Here is a 17,159-nt window from a genome sequence, read left to right on the forward strand (position 1 = left end):
CACATGCCCAGAGAAGACCACACCAAAAAAGGATACTTCTGGAGTTCTTATAATATTTTCAAGAGCAACGTTCCTAACAAAGGGTTTTACAAGGTGATAAAACACTTTATTAAGTAACTAAATTCTCCTAAATTGGCTTTTGCTAACTGCACAGTTTATTGCAAGGACAGCTATCCCCAAAAGATTAACAAACTAGGCTGAATATGAGAAATGTTACCGTATCTTTTTGCTTCTCTGAAAGCTTGTGAAATATTGAAAGGGTTTGAGATAAAAATGTAGAACCAACTGATTTAAGGAGAAGAGATTAGTAAGTATTCCAGTAAATGGTGTGCTATAACGTAACAGGAAGGGTCATGTTTTACCTTAAGAGAACAGTTAATCTCACTTAAGTCAGAAAGTCCACTATGGTGCACGCTGTTGCAACATCTAGTTCAATTAATGTAGATAAGAAATATGTTACCATTTATAGCATGACAATGTCTGTTTTTCCAAGCTGTGAAAATCAAAACTTCACTCTACTGAAAGGACAGTACCTCTGTACCATACAATACTATTTCTTAGATAACATTTCAGTACCTTTGATAAGCTATTATGAGTGAAAAGCAAGGAGAGGAAATTTGTTTTGTTGATTTACTTAAAATACCCCTTTGTCCTTATAGCATAAACTTAACTTAGAGAGCATTATACTACGACTTGCAGTAACTATGCATGCAGTAGGTCATATTCATATACCATGATATATGGTGCTGCTGTTGCTGTTAAGATATGACTCAACCAATGGCGCTTGTTCTTCCGAATGTTTCGTTCTGCGTGTTCTTGTGCGACTGTCCACGTTGGACTGAACCATTAATGGCTCCTGGCGCTTTTTTTTCTGCTTCTGTTCCAGCAGTGCTCGCTGAGGGAAATATAAAGAAAAGCACCTGTTACTGGACTCTGAACAACAGCAAGCTGTGATTAAAAACAATGGATATCTTTACACCTTCTAAGTTTTGAAGTGGTGGGAATTGGCAAGTGGGATATTGGGTTATATTGGGTTATAGGAGATCTTTCCAAAAAAACAACACACCAACCCACTGCTAAAACACCTTCTGCTGAAAACAGCAAATAATTAAAATAGATCTTTCTGAGCAGTCTACCAGCTGTCAGAGCTTGCTTGGAAATAACCCTTGGGAAAACAACAGTGTGAGAGTACTGGCTGTGAAGCAATGCGAGGGTAAGCAAGGGCATGAGGCGTGCAGATGCCAGTTTAAGTTTCTGTAAATCAACAGCAGAATCTGCAAACTAGAGTCAAATGATAATGCTGGACATGAGCCTAGTCTAACAAGTATACAAGACAAACTTTAATTAAACACTTGAATTTCCTAGTTACACCTGTGGAAAACCAAAGCAATACTGATGGGAAGCAAGGAATTATCCTAGCAGCCTACAAGTCTCTTCTCCCAGATGCTTTGTTCAGCATCCAGTGGCTCCACGGGCACCTGTCTGTTTGAGACCTCTTCCACAACCCCTGAGACCAGAGCTATTAATTTTACGTATCCATTTCCTTGCCATCTCCCTGCTCCTACACAGTGATTTTTTTTGCTTTTAGAAGGGAGAGGCAATAAAACTAAAGAACCAGAATGGAGACTGGAGTCTTTCAGCTCCATAAGTTGTCTGGAACACTCTAACATGACTCCAGAAAGGTCAGAATCTGGTGCAGGATTATGGCATAAGTACAAAAGAATTTGAAAATAAGATTCTGGTAGACATGCAAGCTAATAAAACGATGGGAGAAAAAATGGATGCAACAACATACAATTAAACTCAAAAGATTTGACTATAAACATAACAAAGGTTCATGGAAAAGGCACCACAAAATAATCAAAGGTGAAATGGAAACCCCAAACCCCATTAAAATTTAATGGCAAAATTCCCAGAGATTTCAGGGAAGAGATTCTGAATCACTTTATGTATGCATCATGTCGGAAAACAGTAGCAAAAGAGACAACATGGCACATAATGCCACTAGCTTACTAATTACACAAGGGTTAAATCCATAGCACAAAAAGGAAAAGATGTAAAAACTCTATGGTAAACTTCTGCTAGCTGACATGTCTGCCAGAACCTCTTGTCCTTTCTGGTCCGTCAGATGGATAACACATTGTAAGTCAGCTTGAAACAAGTCCAAGACAGTGGGAATGATAATCACTCAAACTGTGATCATAAGAAAAATCTCAGTAGAAGTTCTACACAAGACTTCTCCATAAGCTGTAACCTCCACAGACTTCTCATTTGCATTCCCTAATCAGAGGATATAATTTTCTTGCAGGATGTATCTATTGATTACCAGATATGTGTGTTGCAGATTTCAGCACTCCGAGTTTTAGACTTAAAGCGAGAAGGTCCCCTCCAAAATCTTACCTGCCTGTCAAGCTTCTGCTGACGCAGGCTGCTTCCCTCATCATCCAAAACACTGCAAAGACAACAAGTACGTAATTAGAACAAATTTATCACTCAAAATAAACACCAAACAGCAATCACTGAAGCCAACGCTCTCAAGAGTTATTTATGTAAAACTTCCACTGGGCTCAACAGAAGTTTGCCTGTCCCAACTTGCAAAAGTTGGTTCAAGAGAACTTAAATGCAGTCCAGGAAAAAACAAGAAAAACTCTGGTTCACACGAGCCTCAATAAAAAGTTTATAATCAGTCAGATCACATAGAAATGCAAAATCCACAGTTTTGTTTTCTTCTCCACTGTCTTCTAATGAAATGTCAATGCATACCGCAATGGGGTTTGATTAAAAATGTGCATATAAAGCATATAAAGAGTGAAGAGTGTTAGAGAACTGCTCAGAAGTACTTAAAATTGCCTTAGGAAAATTAACCGTCTAATTTTTGCACACTGAAAATCAGAATTTATTCCCGAATATCTGAAAAGTCGCTCTTATTGCCATGCACTCAACTTTTAGAGACTGCTGAGACAAACAGTATTGTGCCACTGCCTTATTTCTTCCTGCTAATTGTTACTAGTTGGCAGATTAGCTCCGGTGCATTCAATTGCTTTCATTAATTAGATATTAAAAACTAATGGCATTGCAATCAGAAAATTATTTGTGTGAGATATTTTATCAAACTACTGACTACACTTTATTTTTCTGGCTAACAAAGGTTTCTATTGTAAGAACGTTATGGTTAAACTTTGAACATAGAGAATTAAACCTTGTAAACAGTAATATGTCACCTACAAGGAACATAGTGCTATAGAACAACAACAACTAGCCTTACAAGTAGATTTAATTTCCTCTTACAGCACTTACAAATAATAATAATAATAATAATAATAATAATAATAATAATAATAATAATAATAATAATAATAATAATAATAACAACAATAACAATAATAATAATAATAATAATAATAATATAAAGCCTCTTTCTTATAATAATTCTTAACAATTAAAAAGAAAAAAAAGCAACCCAGGACAAACAAACCTGGATTCTGACATACATACAACCAAATTGTATTGCAATGGAAATACCAAAAAATGTGACTTGCCACTCATTAATATATACTCTTTAGGAGACAATCACCATTATAAGAGTTAGCAGAGCTAATATGGGCATTCAAATGGACACCCTTCCAATACCAGCTTTATCAAGACCTATAATTAGGCATTATTGGTAATATCAGCCTTTAAAGATTACACAGCGGCTGTATCTTGCAAAGGCTGGTGTTCTGAAAAATGAAACTACACTGTACAAGCACCTGGGGAAGGAAATTATGCGGTTCTTCTCTTCTAGAAGTAGTGCACTAGAATAAAAAAAAACAAACAAAAACCTACAACATTCTCATAAAAGCGTTCTGCTTTATAGCAAGCATTCTTCATTAAGAAAGTAAAACTACCCAAAGAGATACCTTTGGACTAACAGTTGAGTAAGAGATGCCGAGTATAAACTTTCAGGCCTAATGGCCTGAACAAATCCTCCTCATTTAAGATAATGTTCGAAAGAAGCCCCAAACATGTAATGATGATAGAACAGATCCTAAGAACTGCGGAGGCAGCAACGCACAGACAGCTGTAATAGTCAGAGAGGTCAAGGGCCAATACTGCTCCACTCCACCAGTCATCTGCAGAGCTAAGGATAAAACTGTGATCTCTTCTCATCTCCTGCTTTATAAATCAGGCTGTGCTGACTCCCTCAGATACATTAAACGAGATATATATAAACTCAGACATTCCCATAAAGCACCGGTTCAGTAATTATCTTCATGTGAATGTCATGGTTTCAGTACCACGCTAGATCGGCTATCATTTTTAAATTTCTATCACAGACCGGGTGTCTAAGCACTCATGTCTCAGGCTTCCTCTGCTTTCCCATTGTAGCTCATCCTGGCACAGCACACTGCCTGGAACCTGAGCCTTCACAGGAAAGGTAGCCCCGTGAGCAACACCACAGCAAACAGCAGGCAGAGGAAGGGGGTGATCTGCACTGATCCGGCCTTCCGTGAATGCAAAGCAACTATCAGACATGCTGAAGGCCTGCCAAAGAAATGAGCCTCCATCCAAAAACTCTGGATGCCACAACACGAAAACACCTCTCCATATAAGCCTTTTACTTCAAGGCACAGTTTTATAGCCTCTGAATACGTGCAATCGAAGCTGACACCAAGAGCAGCAACGCCTTCAGAACCAGCTGGGAAGTTCTTCTGCAACTTCTGTCTCTCCTTGCATGACTCGATATTTTATAAAGTTCTGGGTTGTTTTCCACAATCTTTCTGTGAATATACACGTAACTACAAGCCTTACCCTCACATTATTTAAGCTGCAGTGCTCAACAACTAGACCTGAATTCCAGCTTTCTTCACAGATCCCAACATTTGCTGGAGCACAGTTATTTCATCAGTTCCCTCCCTTCAGCTGGCTGGAATTGTGCTAGAATGCCGTGCTGCCACCAGAGAGCTGCAGCCCCCTCCTGCATCCTTCACAGCATAGACGGGACCTTAAAAGTAGTTAGTTTAAAATTACCAAGTTACTTAATGGCAGCATCACTGAAAACCTGAAGTTTTGCCCTTCCGTGATGCCTAAATAATACTTATGCAGGCCCAAGGAAGAAAAGGATCCAGTGTAGTTTAAATGTTCTTCATTTATAATAGCAGAACACTCTCGTTGGAGACTGTGCTCTTTGTTATTATTTTCCACGGGACTAATGAACCTTGGGATTGCTGATTAACAGCCAGTATTTCACATCCCCTGATTTTCAGTGAAAGAACTCTCCTGAGACTGGGCAACTTCCAAGATTTACCATAAAGGGCTGCTAGGCTTAAAACAAATAAACAAAACACTTTATTTATTTCTAGATCAATTCCGTCAGGCCCTCTTGGTGCTTTAAAAACAACTGCAGCAGACTCCGAGGTGCAGGAGTGTTGCCACCACTGCGGTGCCCCTTCCTCACTCAGCAAAGCCTTGCAGAAAGATCCAGCAGATGATCCTGCCCCTGCATCTGGCAGTTCACGTACTCCGGCAGACGCTCCAGGAGCTGAAATACAGCAAATTTACCCTTTCCTTTCTTTGGAAAACACCAAAGTCTAGGAGCAGCAGCAGTCTTTGCCCCTTCTGGTCTTTGAAAAGAACAGAAACCCTTTGTTCTTCCTCCTGGAAGAAGGGGAGCAGGGCAACAGCATTTTCTGCACCCCAGGTTGTGTGCATGGAGAGGACCCAGACCATCCTGCACAGATTCGGAAGCAGCAGTGGTTTTATTGCTCCATGGTCAAAATAATGCGATGGCCACAGACCAAAGGCCAGTGCAGTGCGAAAACTACAGCTGCAACACAGCAGGATCACTACAGGAAACAATGTCATCGAGATGGAAGCAGTTACAACAGTTCTGCCTACATGTTTGATGGGATGCTAGAAAATCCCAGCAGCAGCATGAAACTCAGTCAGTCTTAACAGAGAAATAAACTTTATAACTCATGGGAATTACGTTGCTGAAGAGAACTCACGCATGTTAACAATCCGCTGAGCATCCTGAAGCATCCTGCAGATCCAGAAAACTCATTTTTCCTTCTATTTGATCAAGTATCCTATCATCTTCGCCATTACTTTGACCCCATTTAAAAAGGAAAAGCAATTTAACAGTGTGGATTACATTGTTTAAAGTATTTCAGGTCTGCAGTAATACAGTCTAGTCCAAATTCAGTTAACAAATCTGAGCGTGTATGTGTTTCCTTGTAGACAGTGATTCAAACAAAATTCATCCATCTATACTCAAATCGAGCAACTTACCCTTTACGGTTTACTGGATGTTGGGCTTCAGAAGAAGTTAAGCCTACAGCTATATATTGTAGAGATACATACTAGCAGCCAGGTCCAAGACCCACAGGACTTGAGCACATTAAAATATAGAGAGCATTATTTTCAAATTTTAACACGGCATTTGAATCAAATGTCCCCCATCCTATTTTCTAAAGGGAACCACATTACATGAAAAATTGCCTTTTTGTCAAAGTATTACTTTTTATACCATTTTTTTAAGACAAACAGGCTTTCTAAACTGCTGCATGTCATAAAGAAGAAAAAATATAAGAACACTTTTTAGTATACCAACCTCTTCATAAATGATACTCCTTTAAAAACATTAGAAAGAAACTTGAAAACAATCGGTTTTAAGGATGAAGGCTAAAAATGATTATGTGAAGACCCTCAACTTACTTGCTATGTTTTCATGTAATTTCACATGAGCTGATGTTGATTTAAATAAAATTGGAAAAGCCTTAGCTCAAATATAAAATTTCACAGTGAGTACTTCAACTTTTCTCCTTGAACGTGCAAACTGCTCACATTTCAGTAAGCCAAGGCAAGGAAAAAGAACTAATGAGAAATGTTTTTGATTAAAACTTGCCAAACACACAAACACAGTCACTAATTTATTCATATATTATTTTTTAAGAATAAGCCTGACATCGTAAAGCAGCTCTATTGTTTCTGCCTCACAAAGGAGGCAATGTTTTTCTTCCTTCCTGACACTGTTTCATGAAGGAACATTTTCCACGACAATAACTTTTTACCAGGCCAAAGGTCCGAAACCATATCACGACTCTGCAGTCCGGCACTAATTGCAATGAGAAAAGTTCCTGTATTGACAAACACACATACTACCACTAAACTTCCCTATACTGTTTAAAAGCATCACTCTTACATTTTCTTTTTCTGCTATTTCATGGCAATATATTACTAACTACAGCACCCCAAAACTCCATGGGAAATCCTTTGTCCAAGCAAAACGAACACGCATGATCAGGGAAAATTCCTAAACCGAAGAGCTTACATTTTAAAAAGATGAGGGTTTGGGTAGGAAATTATTACTCCCATTTACAACACTAAACCAGAAGCAATAGAAAATTAGTTATGTTCAGCTGGAATTCAAAAATTATGGGTGATCAAAACAAATAGAAAAAACAAAACAAAACAAAACAAAACCACCATAGCACACTAATCATCAAGATCACCCAGACCTTTTCCATGCACTCTTACTGTGAAGAAACCCGGTATGTTGCTGCGTCAAGAGAAGTAGGTTATGGGATCTTTGAGAATAAAGCTGACTCAAAAGGATATGAATGGGTGTAATGTGCCATTTGAGCATTCAAGTCTCCAAAGATGTGAAATGAAAGCACGCAAAGAGACAGCCCTTGGCTCATAGGATACCATCTGTCATGTTCAGCCAATTACACTTCTCTGTAATCTCCATACCTCGATAAAATCTCTGCAGTTCCATAAAACCCAACCGCTCTGAATAACGTTACTGTGAAGCCTTTAGGAGCCAGCTTTCCAGCAGCACTGAAGGCTGGGGAACCTGCAGGCTGCAGTCCTGCTCCAGACGGAGTGGCACCCGCTTGGGTTCCTCAAACCACTGACATTCAGTGAATTCCCTACCAGAATTTTCTCTGTAAAATCACAACACTGCAAATTCCTGCATTAACTAAGATCTGCTCTCCCAAGAGAGCAGCCAAGGAGGCCAGGGGCCGGAGTACTTACCCTGTGAGAAGTAAAGGGAGCTGCTCTTGTTCAGCCTTGGAAGAGTCAGCTTTGGGGAGAGACCTAACCTACCTTGGCAGTTTGCAAGACCTAACTAAGTCAAGTCCTGAGCAACCTGGTCTGACCTCACAGCAGCCCCTGCTTTGAGCAAAACGTTAGACGGGAGACCTACAGAGGTCCCTTACAGTGTGAAAGATTCTGTGAAGTGCTTTTTCAGACGTCACACAGAAATAAAACATCAGTGGCCCATCTCAGCAACACAGCAAATTACACAAATGGATTAACTGAAAGGAAACGTAACAACAGGAACATACACTCAGAGCTACTTTAAGTCCACATAGGCAATTGCAAAACTAAATTTCAGCCAAATCCTCAGCATAACCACATAATTTACATTTTTGGTATGTTTTAATTTGCACAGTCCATTAAAACCGACCTCTGTTATGATTTCAGAGGCACGTGACATCAACAGAAATTGTAGAGACTGCCCTCTAAACATTTCATTCAGAAAACAGCAAAATAAAAAGAACATCAGAGTCAGGTAAACGTATATTGGAAGAAAGGCGTACTGCACTACAGGACATACAGAACCGAGCACCAGCCAAGGGCAAAGCGGTCCCGCAGAATCTGAGGGCCGCCGGGAACACCAGGAGCTCTACGGATGCTGTAGGTACAACTTTGTATTAATGAGATCGGGCTTTGAGCTCAGTCAGAAAACTGCAACTCACCTTCCAAGGACAAAAGCGTAGTCACTGGGAAAAAGAAGCTGCGGTTTAGGATCTGAAACGTCTAGGCTGACAGCTTTTGGTGAGGATGCTAAGAAACCAGGAAAAGATCTAACGAGAGGAAAAGCAAAACTATTCCCTAAAGCACATGGCGTGTTTTAAATAACCTGAACTACAGGGTTGCCACTATTGGCCTGGAAAGATCAGTTGAACTAATATTTGTACAGATTCATTCTGGGCAATTACAAAGCGGTGAGTAAGATAGCACACAGCAGTAAATTGCAGGTAATGAAAACAACACCTGAGGGAAGAGTAGATGGCTGGGCTATTTCCTCCCCTCCCTGAACATGCACAAACCCTGAACGCAATGCTAGAAAGAAAATCTATGTCCCATAAGGGAGAGGCGAATTTAATAAACATGAATGATGGAGCACAAACACAGGATAGCCTTTGGGCATGATGGGAGCTACACTAAGATTGTATTTAAAGTAGATCAATGAGAAGTGCCTGAATAGGAGCAAACTGGGAGGAAAAAAAAAAAGAAAAACAACTGATCTGGAGATATACTGCTGGCAATGTAGACTGATCCAGATGACAAAGGACAGGACTTTGAGGAAGTGCCTTTATTGCAAACACATTGCTGCCTGCCACAGGACACGTCCAGCTCTAACAGTCAGGCTGACCTCTATTTCAGTCCCAAAATTCAACCGAGCTTAATCGTTAAAGCAGTAAAATACATGGAAAAAAGGAAATCAACCCTTTAAATATGCACAGCACCCTGCCACAACAAACAGAAAATGAAATGAGCAGAGACTAGGGAACAAGTACTGTCTGGATAAGGAGACTGCACTCAGACCTACAGGGTAGAACCAGAGCTCTCAGCCTGGACCTCGGAGGAGCACGAGGCCAGTTGTGCTGCACTGCAGAAGGATGCTGCCCAGAAGAGACCTCTGTGATTGCAGTTAAAGAAACTGTGACCCACTGTGATCAAGAGCAAACCTGCATTAGATGACTGCTGGCTCCTTTTTCTCCCTCTCTTTTGGCTGTTCCATTAACCATGTTTTTGTCCAGCCACGCTGGACCTATTTTACACCAATTGGTATAACAGTCCAAGACACCTATAAAACAAGGTTAGCAGGTCCCAATTCCCCTTGGAAACAGCTTCATGAGACAAGGATGAAGCATTACAGGTACAGTCACTAAAACAATGCTGGCCTTTAAAGTAATTAAACTCGTGTTTAATGTGTTCTCGTTAAATGTTTAACGGAGAAGACACTGATCCCAGCTGTGTGCTGCGGGATTTTACCTGCAATAGGCGAGTAAACACAGGCACAAATACGTAGGTCCACTACCCTGCTGCTGAAAGCTGTCGGAGGCAATTCATTAACGCGGCGTCTCACTACCAGATCCCACCGCCCACCTCTGCATGTACGGCAGGAAAAGATAGGGATGTATTTATTGGATTCTTAAAGGAATAATCAAACTAAGTGAGCAGTTTATTGAAAACGTGAAGGCGAAGAGACTGGCTAGTCTCCCTTAGCTGCTCAACCATCAAAACTGAAGAAAAACATGGCAAGAATTATGACTGATAGTACGAGTAAGTCAAGTGAAAAAGCCAAGCTCCTTTTTCCTTGTTACAGGTGCTTTTACAGTTTCTGTAGAATAACCTTTTTAAGGGAATACATGTCACCTTATGATAAAATACTAACCCTGAAGCAAAATATTTTGTCACTTTTTCCCACACACATCCTATCTTTATCATCCAGTCGAGGGATTTTTTTTTTTTTTTCCTGGAACTGAAGAAAATAGATTTTTCATTTGGGTTTGAGTTCTTTGTCTGTAATTAACTTTAGTAGAAGTAGAAAAGTGTATGAAGTTACGATGTTATATAGAATCTTATGTCATAGGACACATCAGAAAAAGTAAGAAATCCTGCTTTTTAGCACATTTTAGGGGAAAAAAAAAAGCTAACTTATGCTGTTACTGTATTACCCTGTGTTACTGGGACCATACTTTAATTCCACCTATGCTGGCATGTATTTCTATGTTATAGCCCCTATAAGAGCAAAATGCATTCACTACATGTACAAGGGCAGGGAAGTGTCACATCAAGTAACATTGCTATGCAACACCCTTCTTTTTGTTGCTCAGATATGTGCATTACATACCCTTTAACCATCATCTTTGATTTTAACTGGAAATTTTAACTGTACGCACTAATTTGAATTCACGTACCTAGTCTGGCATACCAGCTTTAAATATTTCCAATAAATTAGACAAATTTAAAACACATGAAACATTTGCCCATTTGCCGAGGCGATCGGCTCCGGGGCAGACGCGTTCTGCAGCGGAGCGGGGGATCGGGCCAGGCAGGGCTAATTTTTTCCGGCATCGAGCCTACTGGAGGGAGCCGCCAGGACCCGGCAGCCCTCGTGAGGGAGGCTGACGAGGCGAAGGCGGAGCCAGCAGCGCCCCCTCCCCAGCCATTCAAAAGCTGCCCCTAGGGAGCGCGGCGACCAGGGCGGGCAAACAGGGCGTGGCGCGTCAGAAGGGAGTGGCGCGGCAGTTAGCGCGGCAGTTAGCGCGGCAGTTAGCGCGGCAGTTAGCGCGGCAGTTAGCGCGGCAGTTAGCGCGGCAGTTAGCGCGGCAGTTAGCGCGGCAGTTAGCGCAGGCAGGGCGCGCAGGAAGGGCGGAGCGCTCCCCCTACACACAAACAACACCTCGTTAACAACAGCCGTAGCTAGGTGATAATGGTCGCCACCAGGCACGGCGCGCTCTCCAGGAAGTCGGTACACACGCAGACCGACTACCCGTTAAAAAATGCCGCAGTTCAGGTCACCGGATGCAAGGAGTGTCTGAGCCTGTTGCTGCCATCGGCGGGAGGCAGAGAAACTGCGTGCGTGAGGTGCGAGCAGGTGGATGACCTGGTCCGCATGGTGGCGGAGCTCAAGGAGGAGGTGGAGAGGTTGAGGGCCATCAGGGAGTGTGAGCGGGAGATAGACTTCTGGAGTAACTCCCTGCAGGGCCTCAAGGGGAGGTGCCGAGGTGAGACTCCTCAAATGGGGGCGGACCCCCTGCCCTGTCCCCGTCGGGCAGAGGGAGGGGATCTGGGAGCTGAGGAGGAATGGAAACAAGTCCCTGTTCGACATCGCAGGCGATCCCCACCCCTTCCGGCCCCACCCTCCCAGGTGCCCTTACACAACAGGTTTGAGGCCCTAGAGATTGAGAGGCCGGTGTGTGAGGAAGAGGTAGCAAATGTTCCCAGGAGGATGCCTGGGGCGAGGAGGTCGACTCCGCGCCTCAGGACTGCCTCCACCAAGAAAGACAGGAGGGTGATTGTTGTTGGTGACTCGATTCTTAGGGGAACAGAGGGCCCTATTTGTCGGCCTGACCCTACCCGTAGGGAAGTCTGCTGCCTCCCTGGGGCCAGGGTCAGGGACGTTGCCAGGAAGCTTCCTAACCTGGTACGCCCCTCTGACTATTACCCCCTTTTGATAGTCCAGGCGGGCAGTGATAACATCGAAGAGAGAAGCCTCAAGGCTATCAAAAGGGACTTTAGGGGACTGGGTCGGTTAGTGGATGGAGCGGGAGTGCAGGTGGTGTTTTCGTCCATCCCTATGGTGGCAGGGAGGGGTTCAGAGAGGACACGGAAAGCTCACCTGTTAAACACGTGGCTCCGGGACTGGTGCCAACGCAGAAATCTTGGGTTTTTTGATCATGGGGCACTTTACTCAGCACCTGGCCTGATGGCCGCAGACGGGTCCCTATCTTTTAGGGGAAAAAGGATCCTGGGCCAGGAACTGGCAGGGCTCATTGAGAGGGCTTTAAACTAGGTAGGAAGGGGGATGGGGCTGAGGCTAGGATTGTTGGGGCTGTGCCAGGGGGAACAATGGCAAGGCTGGAGGATAAGGCTATGGCCCAGCTGAAGTGCATCTACACCAATGCACGCAGCATGGGTAACAAACAGGAGGAGCTGGAAGCCATCGTGCGGCAGGCAGGCTACGACTTGGTTGCCATCACGGAGACGTGGTGGGACCAGTCTCATGACTGGAGTGCTGCAATGCCTGGCTATAAGCTCTATAGAAGGGACAGGCAGCACAGAAGGGGTGGTGGTGTGGCTCTCTATATTAGAGAGTCTTTCGAGGTTGTAGAACTCGAGGTTGGGAATGACAAGGTCGAGTCCCTTTGGGTTAGGATCGGCAGGGACAACAAGGCTAGTGTCCTGGTCGGGGTCTGCTATAGACCGCCGAACCAGGATGAGGAGACGGATGAGGAACTCTACAGGCAGCTGACAGAGGTTGCTAAATCATCAGCTCTTGTACTCGTGGGGGACTTCAACTTCCCTGACATATCCTGGAAGCACAACACAGCCCTGAGAAAGCAGTCTAGGAGGTTTCTGGAGAGCGTGGAAGATAGCTTCCTGACGCAGCTGGTTAGTGAACCTACCAGGGGTGGTGCCCCGCTAGACCTTCTCTTCACAAACAGAGAAGGACTGGTGGAGGACGTGATCGTCGGGAGCTGTCTTGGGCAGAGTGACCACGCAATGGTGGAGTTCTCTATTCTTGGCGAGGCCAGGAAGGGGACCAGTAAAACCGCTGTATTGGACTTTCGGAGGGCTGACTTTGAGCTGCTCAGGACACTGGTTGGTGGAGTCCCTTGGGAGGCGGTTCTGAAGGGCAGAGGGGTCCAGGAAGGCTGGGCGCTCTTCAAGAGGGAAGTCTTAATGGCGCAGGAACGGTCTGTCCCCACGTGCCCAAAGACGAGCTGGCGGGGAAGAAGACCAGCCTGGCTCAACAGAGAATTGTGGCTTGATCTTAGGAGGAAAAAGAGGGTTTATAAGCTTTGGAAAAGTGGGCAGGCCACTAAGGAGGACTTTAAAGAAGTAGCGAGGCTGTGCAGGGACAAAATTAGGAAGGCCAAAGCTCATCTGGAGCTCAATCTGGCTACTGCCGTTAAAGATAACAAAAAACGTTTCTATAAATACATCAACACAAAAAGGAGGACTAAGGAGAATCTCCATCCTTTACTGGATGCGGGGGGAAACTTAGTTACAAGAGATGAGGAAAAGGCGGAGGTGCTCAATGCCTTCTTTGCCTCAGTCTTTAGCGGCAATACCGGATGTTCTCTGGATACTCAGTACCCTGAGCTGGTGGAAGGGGATGGGGAGCAGGATGTGGCCCTCATTATCCATGAAGAACTGGTTGGTGACCTGCTACGGCACTTAGATGTGCACAAGTCGATGGGGCCGGATGGGATCCACCCAAGGGTACTGAGGGAACTGGCAGAGGAGCTGGCCAAGCCACTTTCCATCATTTATCAACAGTCCTGGCTATCAGGGGAGGTTCCAATCGACTGGCGGCTAGCAAACGTGACGCCCATCTACAAGAAGGGCCGGAGGACAGACCCGGGAAACTACAGGCCTGTCAGTTTGACCTCAGTGCCAGGAAAGCTCATGGAGCAGATCCTCCTGAGAGTCATCATGCAGCAATTGCAGGGGAAGCAGGCGATCAGGCCCAGTCAGCATGGCTTTATGAAAGGCAGGTCATGCCTGACGAACCTGATCTCCTTCTATGACAGAGTGACGCGCTGGGTGGATGAGGGAAAGGCTGTGGATGTGGTCTACCTTGACTTCAGCAAGGCTTTTGACACCGTCTCCCACAGCATTCTCCTCAAGAAACTGGCTGCTCTTGGCTTGGACTGGCGCACGCTTCGCTGGGTTAGAAACTGGCTGGATAGCCGGGCCCAAAGAGTCGTGGTGAATGGAGCCAAGTCCAGTTGGAGGCCAGTCACTAGTGGCATCCCCCAGGGCTCGGTGCTGGGGCCGGTCCTCTTTAATATCTTCATCGATGATCTGGACGAGGGCATCGAGTGCACCCTCAGTAAGTTCGCAGATGACACCAAGTTAGGTGCGTGTGTCGATCTGCTCGAGGGTAGGAAAGCTCTGCAGGAGGATCTGGATAGGCTGCACCGATGGGCTGAGGTCAACTGCATGAAGTTCAACAAGGCCAAGTGCCGGGTCCTGCACCTGGGGCGCAATAACCCCAAGCAGAGCTACAGACTGGGAGAGGAATGGTTGGAGAGCTGCCAGGCAGAGAAGGACCTGGGAGTGATGGTGGATAGTCGGCTGAATATGAGCCAGCAGTGTGCTCAGGTGGCCAAGAAGGCCAACGGCATCCTGGCTTGTATCAGGAACAGCGTGACCAGCAGGGCTAGGGAGGTGATCGTCCCCCTGTACTCAGCTCTGGTGAGGCCGCACCTCGAGTACTGTGTTCAGTTTTGGGCCCCTCGCTACAAGAAGGACATCGAGGTGCTTGAGCGGGTGCAGAGAAGGGCGACGAAGCTGGTGAGGGGCCTGGAGAACAAGTCCTATGAGGAGCGGCTGAGGGAGCTGGGCTTGTTCAGCCTGGAGAAGAGGAGGCTCAGGGGTGACCTTATCGCTCTCTATAGGTACCTCAAGGGAGGCTGTAGCGAGGTGGGGGTTGGCCTGTTCTCCCACGTGCCTGGTGACAGGACGAGGGGGAATGGGCTTAAGTTGAGCCAGGGGAGTTTTAGGTTAGATGTTAGGAAGAACTTCTTCACTGAAAGGGTTGTTAGACATTGGAATAGGCTGCCCAGGGAAGTGGTGGAGTCACCATCCCTGGAAGTCTTCAAAAGACGTTTAGATGTAGAGCTTAGGGATATGGTTTAGTGGAGGGCTGTTAGCGTTAGGTTGGAGGTTGGACTCGATGACCTTGAGGTCTCTTCCAACCTAGAAATTCTGTGAATTCTGTGAATTTGCCATGAGAGTATTTCTTTATTGTTATTTCCATCTTAATTCATCTTCACTGCGAATCAGAACAGTCCTGGCTCCACTTCGTGGAGGACTCCTCTGGATTTGCAGCTGCAAACCTCTCCTCCGAAAGCATTTCTCTGTGGTTAACATGGTATGCTTTTTCAAATAACCTTTTCATTCCTCTCTCACTCCAAAATTACCCTATTTTAAATGTAAAATTCCCAGAATATGCTGAAAATGCTTAACAATAACATTTTGCACTAAATTATCTGTACAATATATATCACATGATTTAAGAGCTGTAAAGCTTGATGGATCTGTGGTTAAGAATTCAGCAATACACAGCTTATCGTGGACACAGCTGTCAATTTAATGGAAAATTACGAGTTATCATGACTCAACTCATTCATATTTCTAACTGCAAATAACCTTTCCAAATTACTGCTCTAGGTCTGAAAACATCTTTACATAAATAGCCTGAGTGGTACTGTATGAGGCACTCCATCAGTCCCCCAAGCAAGACATTTCAGGCTCCAGATCATTATTTTCATTATATTTGAAAACAACTGAAAATTGTCTGATGCATTCACACCACTTAAATAAGTTTCAGGGTTCTGATCCTCTACAGACTAATAAAACTTCTTACCGCTGGACATAAATATTGCCACTGGAGACAGCGGACTGCTCAAATGGATAAGTATTTGCAAAATAAATGCTTATAGCATGTGAAATTGTGAACACACACAAAAAAAAGATGGTAATAAATTGTTCATTTTTATCTTTGTTTTGTAAACTGCATATCAAATACTCACAAGTTGTCAAATATTCACCAGTTTCATCAAACAGTCATGAAAAAGGGAGAAAAATTGAAACAAACCAAACAAAATCAGCAAGATTTTTTTTATGATTGTTTCAAAATCTTCCAAGATTTGCACATATATTTAGATGCAAAAAGAGTAGGCATTTCTTTAAAATAAGGCATGCACAAAATCATTAGATTAACGAGGGTGTGCCAACTTTAGGGTTGTTTGTTTTAAATTGGCAAGCAGCTGTCATCCATAAATTGTAACAAAAATATCCAAAGGCTTCAGAACAAATGGGATTTCAGCACTTACCCAATCCACCATTTCTACACTGTTCTTACCAGAGCTGAGCATTATTTTTCTTTCATTGTGTGACAAGTGCTAAGCCAACAGAGCACCAGGTTTTATAAAACAAAGGAGAGCTATCACATAAACTACGTGCATATTTTGCCAGTCATAGAGTACTACAAATTTTCAGTAAAATGTGGCCTGTCAAAATATAGGATATAATACCGCCACGATATCCAAGGAATTAAGAAGCATAATTCTCATTAAGGTTGTGCCACTAATCCCGGCACACAGCGGATTGAAAACTCACACTTAAATGGTGTATTTCTAGATATTGGTAGAAATTACAGTCCTCCAGAATCAGATTATAATTGCATAGCACTGCAAATTGTACATTTGTCAGTTCCTAGAAACAAATGGAAAGCAAAATCTGCAGTTTTAATGGGTGCTTTCGTGCTAAATACAGATACTGAAAACATTGCAGTTCATTTATCAATTAGACAAAACTTGTTTCCCTTATCTTCTTCTTCTCTTTTGGTAATTTGGGTTTCA

The 17,159-nt window shown here is 43.8% G+C and overlaps 1 protein-coding gene across 2 annotated transcripts in view; it reads right to left on the bottom strand.

Moving 5' to 3' along the window:
- The window catches only part of TUB (TUB bipartite transcription factor), a 70,289-nt gene that overhangs the window by 41,616 nt on the left and 11,514 nt on the right, over positions 1 to 17,159 (bottom strand). For both annotated transcript variants that reach the window (XM_084287580.1, XM_084287579.1), the window contains exons 2-3: positions 2,401 to 2,452; positions 733 to 895 (exon numbers count right to left, since the gene is read on the bottom strand). In XM_084287580.1, the coding sequence (XP_084143706.1) occupies positions 733 to 895; positions 2,401 to 2,452 (215 nt within the window). The remainder of the gene's footprint in view (positions 1 to 732; positions 896 to 2,400; positions 2,453 to 17,159) is intronic.

The sequence above is a fragment of the Netta rufina genome (assembly GCF_964035555.1).
Source record: "Netta rufina genome assembly, chromosome: 5".
NCBI lineage: Eukaryota > Metazoa > Chordata > Aves > Anseriformes > Anatidae > Netta > Netta rufina.